Source organism: Ricinus communis, chromosome 6 (genome assembly GCF_019578655.1).
Source record: "Ricinus communis isolate WT05 ecotype wild-type chromosome 6, ASM1957865v1, whole genome shotgun sequence".
NCBI lineage: Eukaryota > Viridiplantae > Streptophyta > Magnoliopsida > Malpighiales > Euphorbiaceae > Ricinus > Ricinus communis.
This window is the reverse complement of record NC_063261.1, coordinates 22,242,953-22,258,213: the sequence shown is the minus strand read 5'-3', so window position 1 is coordinate 22,258,213 and position 15,261 is coordinate 22,242,953. Positions and strand designations below refer to the sequence as shown.

Here is a 15,261-nt window from a genome sequence, read left to right as displayed (position 1 = left end):
GTTTTAGTACCTGCAATATTAAAAAAAATGTTCATCTTTTACTTTTTTTAGTAAGAATCTAGAGTATCACTTCATTACATATATGATATATTTCCCGGCTGTTAGTAACCGCTTTGTGAAAGAGTGGGCGAAACCTAACAACTAATGGAAAAGCGATGAAAATGACAGAACTGTAAATACATAAGATTTTATTAAAAACAAATCCTTTTAGCTCTCCTTTCACTTTCTATTTCTCAGTTTAATAAATGCAGAATAAATTTTTATATATTTTTATAAGTTAAAAATTAAAAAATTAAAATTATTTATAAATAATGAAAATAAAAATAAAATAGAGAACAATTTAAGGCCTAACCATTGAGTTTAAATAAAATTTTTATTTTTAATAGTTATATTTTTAAAATGGACTTTAACATATCATTTTAAAATTTAATGATAGTTTTTATTTTAAAAAATATAATTTTATAATAAAAAATATTTATAAAAATAAAGTTTATTAAAAAAGGATGGCAAAAGCCAAAAGCACTGCAGAATAACCATACGCGGATATGCAACCCCGCTTACATCATAGCATAACCATTGGATAATGTCATTCGGAGAGTCTTCATCACAATCCCTTCTCGACCAGACGAAGGAGATATGAATTCCATTCAGGCTTGGCTTTACTGATTGCTTGCCTTAGCTTCCTCTAAAGTCATACGGAAGTAGAACTTGATTTCTTTCTAAAACGATATTTATAGAAATGACACCCAAGAGGAAGAGAGCCTGCATGATCAACCAATCTATCAGCAACAAAATTGCCTCCTTTATATATATGGTAAATATTGACGTTCCAAGCTCTTGAAAGCAATTCACAGATACCAGCATTTAATGAGCTATGGCCACTAACCGCCGCACTACAATTAGAACTTAAAGACACAATAAAAGGACTATCTGTCTCAACCAACAGCCTTCGATAACCACACCTCCATGCAAGATTCAAACCTTGGTAAACGCCCTAAAGCTCAGCATTTGTAATTGAACAGACTCTAATATTTATAGGGAATCCATGGCACCAAGCTCCTAAATGATTCCTGATGACCCCTCCTGCTTTCGCCATACCCGTACCTCCATTGAAACCCCATCAGTATTCAGTTTGAACTAGTTCTCAGGTGAAGGAGCCCACCCAATCATTCTTTCGATTTTGTCCTTCCTAGTAGAACAATCCCTATCAACTTTAACAGCATGCACTATGCTCTCGGACCTAGCCCAAACCTAATTTTTTGTCACAGACAATACACTGAGAATTGGCATTCCAAGATATGTTCCTACTCCTTAGTAACCTTAAATTGGAGTATGACTAACATTCCGGGAAAAAGAAATTTCTGTCTTCGCATTGCTAATACGTTGACCCAATCAATTGCATAACCGATTTAGGACCTCTTTAACTACTTTTGCTTGATCAATCGACGCCTCAACAAAAAGCAAAAGGTCATCTGCAAAAAGTAGATGTAGAATAGGAGGCCCTCTACGACCAAGCCGTAAAGGTTTCCACTTGTCTCCCAGCACCGCTTCATTAATGCCACGAGCTAATCGCTCAACACAAAGCACAAAAAGGTATGGCAAGAGGGGATTCGCCTTGACGAACTCCTTGGGAGGGGACGAATGACCTAGTAAGCTCACCATTCCATAGAATTTGCATGTGGGGACTCCTTATATTTTGCTCTTAAAGAATTTAATTAGAAAGCATTTTTGTTTTAAATCTTATATTTTTTACTTTGTTTTCATTAACATTAATTTTTTTCTCTTTTTAAAAAAATTTTACTAATAAAAAATAATAATTATAAATATCAATTAAATGCATGGACAGAAATTTACGGTGCATTCATTAAATATAAAATAGAGAGTGAAATTTGAGTCTCCATATATAGAGAGAATCAAATCAATCCTCTACTGTTATTTAAAAAATAAAAAATATATTAGAGATTTATTTTATAAGAGCATCCCTAATGATGCTTTTTATTTTAAAGAATGTAATTTCTATAATAAAGAGCATTTTAAAGAATATTTACATATAAAAAGTAAAATATTTTATTTAAATCCAACAAATTTTTAATATTTTATTTTTATTTCCATAAGTATTAATATTTTTAATCTCTCTTTTTTTTCTTTTTAACTTTTTAGAAAAATAAGAATTATAAATATTAATTAAATTAAATACATAAAAATTTATAGTGCATTTATTAAATATAAAATAGAGAATGAAGTTTGACTCTCCATATGTAGAGAGCCAAATTGATTCTTTATTTTATATTTAGAAAATAAAAAATACATTTAGAATGTTATCTTATAATATATAATTCTTTAAAATAAAAAATACACTGAAAATGCTTTAATATATATAAAAAATACATTCAACATGTTCTTATACTGGTTTTTATTTCTACATTGCCAAGATTCTGGGGAGTTTTATTTGTTCAACTTAATAAATAATGGGTTGAATAAGTTGGAAGTCATTACATTTTAATAACCTGTAAATTGTTATAATTACTAAAATTTATATTTTGAATTTTACTTTTTTTACCAATCAAAATTACTAAAATATATAGAATTTACTAAATTTAAAAAAAAAAAATATTTTTATATTTTATAATTAAATATACTTCTATCATAATAACTTTTAATAAAAGGCATTGCTGAAGATACTTTACAACTAATAATGTCATAAAAAGGAGATTGTGGTGAAGAAAAAAATAATCACCAAAAAGGCTCCTTGTAGAAGAAATCTATCCACGTCAACATAGTACTCGTGAAACCTGATAAAGAGGTCAAGCCAGTGTGAGATGGGTTATTAAGTAATTTGGGAGCAGGTTTCCCATTATCAAAATTAGTCATAAGCTCATTATGTTGAATGGATTGAGCCAAGCTTTTGAATAGCCTATCTACTTGGCCCATTTCACGAAATATGTAGCCAATGGGATGCCCTTCATTTGAAGGTCTTAATTCTGTATTTCAAATTATGTTTCTAGTGCTACCTCAAGGTTTTCTTTCTTTCTTTTATTTTTTTTGGTTGTAAAGTCATGTGATTTTAACTTGATTTTGATGTTATGAAGAGCTTTCCCTTCCTTTATCTGGCTGAAATATAATTGTTTCTCCTGCCAAACATAATAGACCATACCAACGAAAGGTAGCAAACCCGCCAGTAATCTAGAGTTTTAGATGGAGAAATAGGTAACCCTTTTTCTTTTGCACTCCTCTTACCTTGATTACTATTGTAGGATTTTCGTCTTTAGATGCAAATGTTCAATCATGATCGGTTAGTATCTATTGTTTGTTTGTTTCTCTTGCTAGTCTCTCATGTAAGAAGCTAATACTATTTATGATTGTAGTTTAATGGAGATGACTTTAATCAAACAGTTTAAATTCCTGAATTTAAATTTTAAGAGATAGTTTATCAAAAATATTTATTCGGAAGCACCTAAAGCCTCGTTTTATGAATCTACCTATTTAATTCCAAAATTAGTATCGCAATGATGAGTTTGGCCGCGGTCTAAACTAGTTATAGCTTTACGAACATTCGGCAGCAGATGAGAGCTCGTGTGGTCACACTTATTACCATCAGCCACCTCCTCTCGCCCTTCTAGTTGCCCAAAACAAAAAATACAAAGCTAAGCTGTATTTAAGAGGTAATACTGAAATAAGTTGTTTGCCTTCCCTAAGAATAGGACTAATGCCATTGACAAATACTGCAAGAGATTACAGTTCAGCAACAGAAAATAAAGAGCCAACATCAGTAATAGAAACTGAAACAAATGTTCTTCTCAACAGGGTAAAGGTTTCATCAGTAATTAACAGCCAAAAGATGAAGGCTTCATTTGGGTCGAGGCATTTTAAAATTTATGGATTTAGTCAATACATATGGACTTAAAATTTATTAATTTAAAATGTATGAATTTTAAAAATTTCATAGTTTGAATATAAAAACAATAAATTTTTAGACATCCCTAAGACAAGAAAGTAAAATTTTCAAAAATGAAATTTTTTAAAATTTATATATTAATAAATTATTGTTGTTATTATTAATGTCATTAATATTATTTAATGGATTTTTTAAGAGATTTTTAGTTTTGAAAGTTTAAAACATTCAATTAAAATTATTCAAAAACTCAATCAAAATCGATAAAAAAATTAACAGAAACCGACAACATATTTTTATAATTTTTTAGGGGATAAGAAATTTAAAAAACTCAAAATAGGTAGTGTATTTTTGTAATTGTTTTATATTTTTTTATAAATATTTATAAATAAGAAAAAGCCGATATATCAATTGGGTACTAACCCAAAGTTTGGCTTTCATTTGAAACACCATAGCATTTAAAATTCTGGCCTGATTTTACTCTAATATATCAATCAAGGTACTAACCCAAGATTTTTTCTGTACCCCAAGTATTCTAGTTAACTCGTAATATTCTTTTTTCCCTTAAAAACAAAAGAGGTTAACTTACCATAATGACACAGCCAAAAAAGTAATAATAATAATAAAATAAGTGTCTGAGCCCGGGTTCGAACCGGGGACCTCTAGTGTGTGAGACTAGCGTGATAACCAACTACACCACCCAGACAGTTGTTTGAAGGAAACGTATTTCTATTTAGACATATCGTTTATCAGCCCATTGTATAGATGTATACATAATTATCAAGTTGTCAACTAGGCACGAGCAAAGGTATGGCTAAGCACTTGATGAATTCTGAATCATTGCAGAAGGGAGGATGATGAGTTATGAACGTAAGTGCATTTGCTTCATTCCTTATCCATGTGATTTGGCATCCAACCCAAGAAAAAGTGTTCATCTAAAAAGCCACTGTCTAAGAACTTGTGCATTATTTTTTGCTCCAAATAGACCAGAGAAACTGCAAAAAAGGAATAAACCACTGTCAATTTCATTTCACACGTTGATTTTTAACAAGAAATGACAAAAACTTTGGTAAACTTTTTTCTTTCGTTCATGTACAAATCAATTGGTTGTCGAGTCACAAGATTATGCAAAGCTTGGGATTCAAAGAGTTTCATAGAGAAAAGAAAAGAAAAAAAAAAAAAGAATCAAACATGAACTGTATTTGCTTAAAAAGAATTTATAAAATCTAAATTCTGATGTCTATTTTTAAAATTACTTTTATTTCATCAGTGAATTAAAAAATAGGCAAAGACTGGTAATGGAGTTTACTCTAACGCGTTCTTTTGAATTAAAGAAAATAAAAAAGGAAAAAGGAAATACCAAGATAATGCAAATTGAAATAGATTTATTTTTGGTCTTCAAATTGACATAGATTTTCATGCCCATAGCAAAAGGCGCACTATAATAAAAATGGGTCCAATAAGTTGAAGGGTATTGCATTTTAATAACATGTAAAATTGTTGCAATAAATAAAAAATTTCAAAATATGTTACAAATAATTATAAAAAAAAAAAAAACAATCGTGTGTATCTATTTCATTTTAAGCTAGAAATTTCTAACACACGGCTAGCTGAGTCGGTCAAAACCGAGTCAGCCACCAATTCCACCACATGACTATTTCCTCCGATCCCGTTTCTCCACCCCACCGCCGCAACCGCCATGTTCATGGCTCCAAAAGTCACCCAAAAAGGTCTTGGCAGCATCCAAACTAGGGAAAAAGGTAGGCTCAAGAAACAACTGACTCAACGGGTCACAACTTTCAGGACTCACCAAAACCCTATTCCCTTTAGCCTCTAAACTGCCCATAACCACCACTAATAACTGCTTATACCCATAATAAAACTTCTTCAATGCAGCCTCCATGGCCTGCAACCCTTGTAGCAAATGTATCTTCTCAACCTCACTCTCTCTCTTTTCACTGTACAATCTCATCGCCGCCTCCTGAATTCTCGGCCCTCCATTTGGGTCCACCTCCACCCCTAAAATCTCAGGCACCTTATGCTTCAAATCCTTGCACATTCTCGTCATCTCCACTAGTGCTTTTGACCTAAAGCAAAATGGTGCTGTTTCATTATCTGATTTTATAACCAGCTGTTTCTTCAACCTCAAGAAATCGTCGGGATCCATTAACAAATGCAAGTCTTCAATTTCTGTCAAAACCTTCCAAATCCTTTCAATTGTATAACAGTCGCTTGACGCTTTATCAAGTTCTTTGCTTTCGATTCTCTTAATCACGCGATTGATCAACTCCTTTGCTACTTGAATCCAGCACTCCAATATCTGATGCGTCGTGTATAATGTTTGATTCTCGTGATTCTCTAAATTGTCGTACGGACACTTCTTTAGGTTATGCACATCGTTGGGCTTACAAACGGTGTCGTAATCGAGATTAGGCTTCCCACTTAAATTTGGTTCTCCAACACCCAATGTGTACGGACACCTTCTCATTTCACATTCAATCGAGTAAAGAATTTTCAACGCGATATCTTCAGATTTCTGCCACGTGGCAAGACGAGGCAAGAGGCTGCTCTCGCTGGTTCTGTTGACGACGGTGGTTTCCGGTGAGACCTTCCACACCTCAGCGTAGCTTCCGCCGCGAGCTAAAACGCCGTTCGATGAGCTTAAATCGACGATCGGAGCCGTCCCGCGTATCTCTACATCATCTTGTTCGTCTTCACAGAGGAGAGAGATAATCTCAATTTGCGAAGTAGCGAGAGACTCGATTCTGCGTTTCCATTCCTTACGGTTCGTGTACTGTCTCGGATCCGATAAAACCGTCGAAACAAACCGGAAAGTGATTTCTAAAGCGTGTAAAGCCGGCTTTGAAACCGACTCGTTTTCCCAGTCAGGAAAATCTTTAGAATTCCATAACTTTCGCAACTCCGGAAGCCGTAGGTAGTGGTCGTAGGCGGCGCAGGCGGAGTCGGAAGCAGAAACGGGGGAAATATTAGAAACACCGCGAAACGGTGTGGTGGAAGGGATGGTGACGTGGAGTTTGTTAGAGAGCTTTGGTGACTTGTTTGAGAGATCGGAGGAAACCATTTTTGCATTCCAATTTAAATCGACCATGTTTTCATAAAAGGGCAAATGAGTAAAATCGGATTTTGGGTTTGTGTTTGTTTTTGAGAAATTTCAGCTGTGCGTTGTTGTGTATAAAGAGAGAAGGGAGAAGGGAGAGGGTTTATATAGTGGAAGGAAAGGGAGAATAAAGGCGTGTGGGAAGGAAAGATGGATAAGAAGGAAGGCGCAGTATGAGAATTTGGCATTTGAATAATAATAATAAACAGTAAGTTGATAATTCAAAAATCCCAAAATGCATATTAATTTGTTTTGGTAATATACTAAAAGAAATCGCTATTCAAGCCAATTTAATTTTATTATTTTTTATGGTTTTTGAAATCTTTTTTATATCAATCAAAGGCTATGTGTCAAATGCCACACAATATTTTATAAAATAATGAATTTGTTATAATATTATGAGAATTAAAATATTTTATTCTTTGTAAATAAAAATATTAAATGTATTATTTTTTTGTTAATAATTATTATTTTGATTTGATTTCATTTTACTTTTGTTATTTTAAAATTGAATTCTAGAAGTGTTATAGAGATATTTTTTTTTTAGGTTGAATGTTCATTTAAAGAATCCTATTTCTATTTGATATTGTCATTAATGCATAGGACCTTCTAATATGTTACTAATATTGAATTTTGAAGCGTTAGTACATGAAAATGAGTATATCAAAATAGAAAGAAAAGAAAAGGAAAAAGAAAAAAAAAAGATGAAAATGGCATAAATATGGGACACGTGGCGGTGCCGGGAAATTATAAGGAATTTGGAAAGAGAGAGAGAGAGAGAGAGAGAGAGAGAGAAGTGAAGCTTATCTAAACGAGCTAACGTGGAAGGTGGGAATGTGTTGTTGGTATTGGGCATTTTTAAACAAAGGAAACTGCTGATGTTGGACTTTAGTAAAAGGGGGAAGCTGATAAGGGAGGCCTTTGGTTGGAATTTGGAATTCGAAATTGGAACCATTCCAACTCAGAACTTGGTCTTTGTTTCTGCATTATCTCAACTTAGTGCCAAAGTCTTCTTCTTCCTATTTTCCATTTCTACCGCCTCTTCTTTTTTAGTGGGGTCTTTTATATCTAATCACATAGTGGCATGTACCCTTACTTGTGTGAATGCTAAATTAGTATTGGACATCCACTAACTTTGAGTAACGTTCAAAAAATGATGACCCCCCTTTTTTGAAATTTAAAATTTTATCTTATGTTGGAGTATTACAAATTCTAACATCTAAACCCCCTCTCTCTATATTTATACACATTTATCGCTGTTTCTTTTTAATAGTTTTTCATTGTAATATAATCATATTATTCTTATTTGATCTTGTAAAATTTTATGGTGCTACATTCAGATCGTATTATCTTAATGGAAGTTAATAAATTATGTATATAGTAAAAAAAAATTAGAATTAATTCCTATTTTTATTAAAATATTATTTTATTTACGTGTAATATGCTTTCAAATATACTTTATGTGCATTTATTCATAAGTTAGTTGATTCAGAATTTTTGGTTCCTTATGACCTAATATACATCATGGCAACAACAAAACAAGCAATAACTATTAACTTAATGAGCATGACAAATAGTGGGTTGTGTTACCATAAATTCCATTTGACAAGCTATTTGTATTAATTACTTAAATAAAAGGTTATATGCTCTCTAAAATGATATTATTTAGCAAGCTTAAATAACTAAATAAACAAGTTCTTCATGATTTATAACAAATGATTTAAAATTTTTGTAGAATCAAGCAAAAAATTGAACTTACATATGAGTTAGTACCTTAACCATGTGAGTTATCTATGGTAGATACAGAAAAGAAGAAGAAGAAGAAGAAAAGAAATGAGTATTTTCCTTTAAGAAAATGCTATGTAAATATTAAATATGAAAAGGTAGTTGTTGAAATAGATGTAATAGATTAAATTATTTCTCTTGTCCACTTTGTTGAATTCATTTGCCTTCAGTTGCTTCCTAATTCCTATCCTCTAATCTTCAATTTCCTCACCGGAAAAAATAAATGATGGTGCTGTGTGTCCATTCTTCCCCCAATATAATTACAACAATTGCCACTGTCGGGTAAATGAGGATACTCAAATTTGTCCATACTTTGAGGGAAAACGACCGCAAATAAAAGCCGATCCTTAAGTTGCAAATTACGTCCATTTTTGTCACATGAAATGTTTATATCAATTGGTATATAAGATTATATTTTTATTTATTTATGAGAAGTTCAGCAAGATATGGCTATACTAATATGAGTAGTCATCTCTTTGTATTCGTGATAAAAGGTGAACACTTATTTAGTATAGAATTAAAGATTTGAACTCAAGATCTTTACTTCATAAGAGCATATGCTATTGGCACTTGAGATATGTCTCAAATGTAATGTTGTTAGCGACTCCTCCTTAGTCTTAATTACCTTAGCCAATTTGTCTTCCTTTGTTTGCGATTGTATGGACATGAAAACGACATTATTTCCTTGGATTCTATCCCAAAGTTCTTGGTTTCTTTCTTCTTTATCTTTATTAAAATTTGATAAAAGACACTTTTAACATATATGTTTAAATTTATCATTTAATTATCTAAATTATAAAAATAACACTAGTCTGTTATTGTGTAATTTATGATTCATCATGAATATTTTATTTTTTTTTGCATTTTTTTTAGATTCAATCTTTACTAAAATGATAAATGAGCTGTAGATTCAATTTATTTAACAGGCATAAATGGAGAGATGCATTTTAATCATCATTTGTGTTTTAGAATGAAACTATCTTTCAATCATCCTACTTAGATTTCAAACCCCCCGGTCTAAGTGAAGGTGAAGTGTTGGGCCTACCCATCCGGTATGCTGGGATTCCCCCGAGCCAATCAAGCTAAGACTCAGCTCACAAATATCAAAAATCTGCCCATAGAAATTAGTCTCTACTCTACCAAAATTGGGTAGTAAGGGGCATTAACATGTGAAACCAATTGATTGGCCAACTTTCAATTTTGGCTTCATATGCACAATGTTTTTATGTTTGATGAAATGCACTTGGAATTGATGAAATGTACCCAACTAATCTAAACTATAAATTTTGCTGGCAATTGATGGTAGGCTTGTGTCACTATTAAAAACTAGTGCAATTTCTAAACTCCCCCCCTCAACTACTACTACTACTACTACAGTCACCAACCACTATTATTAAAAGTACCAATTTTAATATTTGTTTCCCATTATTAATGGTTTTGAACCTATAATAGTGATAGCCATTACCAACATTATAAGTGGCCAAGTTAAGTTATTGAATAGAAGAGGTGAAGGGTGAAATATTAATTAATATATCCTTATTTAGTCAATTTATTTTAATTAATTTCTTTTCAGACTATTAATTTGGTGGTATATATGTGATAAATTGCTTCACATCATTATGGAAGGCAATAAATTTTGATTCTGGGAGGCTGAAATAGTATTTAAAACTATAAGATGTGATAAATTGCTGTAATTACTGTTCTTGACAATTATACTTGGTACATAATTTAATAACAATAGTATAATTACTATATATAAATGAATTGGGTCTCAGTATGATTACTTAGAAATCTCCAAATGTTTCTATTTGGCACTACTTTCACTAGTTTGTGGATAAGCCTTCATATTTGTTGGCTTGCTCAGTTTCATAGTTTCTCTCCTTTGGATTTCTGAAGAGCTGGCCAGTGAGAGAAGCTTCTTTATATAAAAATTCAATTCCGCGTTTGCCGCGCCAAACGGCAAAAAGATCAAACGAAAAAATCTCCAACGGTATTGATTGGAACACGTGGCGTCCACCGTTTACTATTTTAAGGCGTGGTGGTGGCCTCCAACTCGGTACCGCTTTTGGTTTGTTCTTTTTCTTTTCTAATTATTGTTAATATTTTTAGTGCCAACTAATTACGCGGCCAAGCACGTGACTGTGACCTCTAAGTTCAACACGTGTCGTGATTGCTCACGTGCTTCACCCACCGTTATCTACTACTTACCTGTCGGGTCTTAGGTGGACATATTATGTCACATCTGACGGTGCCAAGCAGGCAGTTTGATTGTTGCCACGTGGACTTTACAGTTGGAGCTATTACTGATTAATTGGCTTCCACGTCTAGCTATGCGAGAATATGAAAATGATTATATCTTGTAGGGTACAATAAAAAGTAGCGATTGGTGCCAGCCACGAGGGACCCGACTGACTGTATTCTTTTCTTTTTTTTTTTTCTAAATTCATGACATCGATTTTCAACTATATAATTTTCTTTTTATATTCGTATGTATTTTTTTAAATAATAAAAATATAAAATTTAATTTTTTTCATTTATTATTAATTTTAATATTTAATAAAAAAATTATTATTTTTATACGAGTAAAAAAAAGCTTAAATTGATTCAGATAAAAGAATTATGATTAAATTTTAAATATTTATTTCTATGCTAGCTATGTTGTATTAAACATAAATTAATAATAGAGGCTAGATTTTTTTGTCTATAATATATGGTTTATTAGATTTCTAATAAATAAATAATTATTTTAGTGGACGAAAAATTTAAATGGATAAGATCTATAAATGAAAGGAAATAATTAGTTAAATATTGAAGTTTTATGATTAAATGAAGGAGTAAAGAAAAACAATTATAATTTATTGATGCAAAAAGAAGAAGAAATGTCTAGTATTATGTGGTGTGCGTGGAATAACTGGTGTTGTTTATTTGACTTTGAAGGGAGTCAAATTCTGAGGTATGTATAGCTATCAACAGAGGTTTCCTAGCAAGGAAGCATGTTTTCTGGCTTGAATATATATACATATATATAAGCGTAAATGGACCCAACAATTGGAGGAGCCAGATAACATGGATATGGATATTTATATATGCAGTTTTTCTAGAAAACTTTAGAATAAAAAATTGAATTTGATTATTCAATTGAAGAATATTTAAGCCGTGTGGTGTACCATCTTGAAACATTATATATATATATATATATATATATTTGTTGATATGGAAAAGGAAAATTCAAGAATTTTTCTTTTTAATTATTTTAACTTCATGGATCAAAATATAACACATTAAAGTAATACCTTTTATTTTAATGGCAGTAGAAGAATTAGTGTGATACAAATGAAGTGTGCATGATCTCACATTAAAAGTAATACATTTAGAAAATTTCAAACAAGGGGTAGTTAATGGTTACTAGTTTAAATTTGTAATTCAAGGATCACATTTATGCAGATCATGATATGTTTTAGCTACCCACTTTATTGTAAGTCCACATTTCACAAAATTCAGACTAATAATTTTTGTTTTTTAAAAAGTGTGGGTAGATATAGAAGCTCTAACAACTTTTGGGGGAGTAATATAATCTAAATCAATATTTTTAATTTTAATTTAAGAGTTAAAAAGATTTTAAATATTCGAATATTTTTATTCTCATTTTCTAATATTAATTATATTTTTATTTACAATGAATGTAGAGAAAATTATTATTGCTTTTTATGTAATCCGTCTCATCAAATGTTGAATGAATTAAAATTTAACAGATTAGTCTTTTTATTAATATGGAAGAATGAAGATTGTGAAATGTTGAAAGATGCTTCTATTTAGTGGTCAATATTTTTGTAAAGTATTACGATTACATGGTTATAATAATTTTTTATTTTAACTTCAAAGGATCTTAATTACATTCGCAAATAATATATATTAATCTTCTATCAACTTATTATAAATAGAAATATATATTAAAATTAGGTAAATATTTTTTTTCCTTTTCCCTCTCTGTTATCTATTAGTTTTAATTCCTTTTATCTGTTTACTTTTCTTTTTTTATGTTTTATTTCTTTTCAAATCTGAATGACATAAAAATTAGAAATAACTGTTTAAATTTATGCCCCCATTTTAGAAAATAAAAGAATTCATTATACTTGAAGTCTATATATAGTAATTTTGATTTTCTTTGATTGTCTCTTAAAACAATAATTCTTTTGAATATTACAAACAAAAGAATATTGATTTATCATCATTGATTTTAGGAGCATACTGTGACCAAAAGTTTACATTTTCACATTTAAATTAATTTGACTATTGACTAAACATAGACCAATAGCAAGAACAAGAACTTCAAGACCACAAATCTTTTCTTGTTTGATAATATCAAGGAAGCAATTCATTAATAAATTTAATTATACAACAAAAACCTTGCTTCTTTTTTTAATCTTAGTTAATTAATTACAACAGTTTTAGAATCAGCATAGGTTAATCAAAACTGCGTCACAACCTTTACAAAAACCCATTATTATTGATGTTGACCTATCTAGATTCCTCAGTAATTTTAAATTAAAATAATAAAAAAGGAAACAATATTGTCTGTATTGCTAATTAATTTAATAAAAAGAAAAAGATATATAGATAATATAAAATTAAAGGCAAAGGGATATAAAGAAAAGATTAGGCTGCCTCCTTGTCCTTATATGATTTTGCAATGGATAGACATTACATGAGAGAGATGAGAGCATTTGCCTCCTTAATCCAAGTCAAAAGTCATTAGTTCCTCAGACATGGTGGGAAACAAGTTTTTATCAAAGCATGAGCAATGGAGGCTGCATGCCTTTGTTTTGTTTTGTGTTTTCCTTTCTTTTTTAATGCTTATCATATCATGTAATCATATTTATCTCCTAATTAATTAATTGGGGATGGGATTTTCTTTAAAGGTTAGCATGATTAAGTTTGATTGTAAAGGTTAGCATGGGCCCAATCATGTTTATCTACTAATTAGATTTTCTCCTTGTAATTGTTTTTTTTTTAGTTCAACCCTTTTGAGTACTGTAGTGTCTAATAATTTTAAAATTTTCTCTATTATTTAGGTTTTTACCTCTTAAACTTAATTTTTTTCTAATTTAAATATTTGTATTTTTTTTTCTAATAGTGTTAGTGAGCTCTTTTAAAATGGTTAAAATGAATCACAAATTGAAACTTTTATTTTCAAATAAGTTTGATTGCAAAACATTAATAAAACTTTTTAGACTATTAAAATTTCATATCCACTAAGTTTCACAAATATGTTCATAAAATAAGATTTAAATCTCAAAGTAATACCATAAATCCCTCATAGGGTATTAAAATTTCTATGAAGAGAGATTTAAATAATTTTTAAGAAATAAACAAATTGAAAAATATCTATTTTTTTAATATAAAATAAGAAGAAAAAAATAATAAATTAAAAGTAAACAAAAAACATCTACCCAAAATAAGAGAAAAAAAGGGAAAAAAAAAAAAAGAAGAAGAAGGTGCCACTATAATTTTCTTTTTGTCTTTAAATGTTGATGACATAGTATGCCATTCTTTGTTGTTTTTTCTTGAAAGGACATAGTAGCCAAACCCATCCCAAGATAAAGAATGTACAACTTTGGATAACATGTGCAACATGGCTCCATTATTTGCCTCTTTTTTTGACAATTACAGTACCAAATTGATAAAAACAGTTTGTTACTATTGCCCAATAATGAAATTAGTTGGGGGATGACATTGATCAGCCTCTTGCATTAACCCTAAATAATATGCTAAAACGTTTGTGGCATCTCAATCTGCTGCAAAAATTGAGGCAAGGATTGCTCCATTTGTTTTATTCCATTAATAAATATTAATAAGTAAATTTTAAATAAATAATAAATATCATGTAATGCAAATACAAGAAATTTATCCTTTGCAATTAATAATTGTGTTGATGAAGGAACATATTGTAATTTTATAAGAAAAAACTTTCCACTAGTTGACACTAAATTACATATTAATTTTATAAGTGTTTTTTTGACGAGTTTGATTATTTAAATGTTACGATAAATCCTTTCTTTTTCTTTACCACGAAAGATTATAAAACTCTTAAAAAGATATTTAATATTTATTTATTAAAATCAATTAATATAAAAAAAAAAAACCCTGAATTTAAAAATGACCACAGTGGATAAAAAAATAAAATTTTGATCAACAATAAATGAGAGAAAAGGAGAAGGTACCCTATAGCTTTTAGCTATTCAAGGATTGCTCCATTATTCAGCAGATTATTGGGTTAAAATTGGGATAGCAAACCCAGTACTCTGTACGTACTCCTCTTTGAGTTAGGGCTGATCCCCTATTCCAAATCTAACTAGTTGAATTTGACATGTCCAAAAGGATTTGCAATTGTAAATCAAATTGTGTAATTTGAATTGGTATAAATGTGCCAGGAGTATATAATTGGCAGAAAAGAGGGCCATGGTCT

At 30.4% G+C, this 15,261-nt stretch overlaps 1 protein-coding gene and 1 non-coding gene across 2 annotated transcripts; both read right to left on the bottom strand.

Annotated features, from left to right (window-relative positions):
* Nucleotides 1–4,524: 4,524 nt before the first annotated feature.
* Nucleotides 4,525–4,598, bottom strand: TRNAV-CAC. The gene has a single exon. It is a non-coding gene; the product is annotated as a tRNA-Val (tRNA).
* A 754-nt stretch (nucleotides 4,599–5,352) lies between these two features.
* On the bottom strand, nucleotides 5,353–7,111 carry LOC8270478 (nematode resistance protein-like HSPRO2). The gene has a single exon (XM_002526826.4). The coding sequence runs from the start codon at nucleotides 6,999–7,001 to the stop codon at nucleotides 5,547–5,549; it is 1,455 nt and encodes a 484-aa protein (XP_002526872.2). The 5' UTR covers nucleotides 7,002–7,111; the 3' UTR covers nucleotides 5,353–5,546.
* Between the last annotated feature and the right edge of the window lie 8,150 nt (nucleotides 7,112–15,261).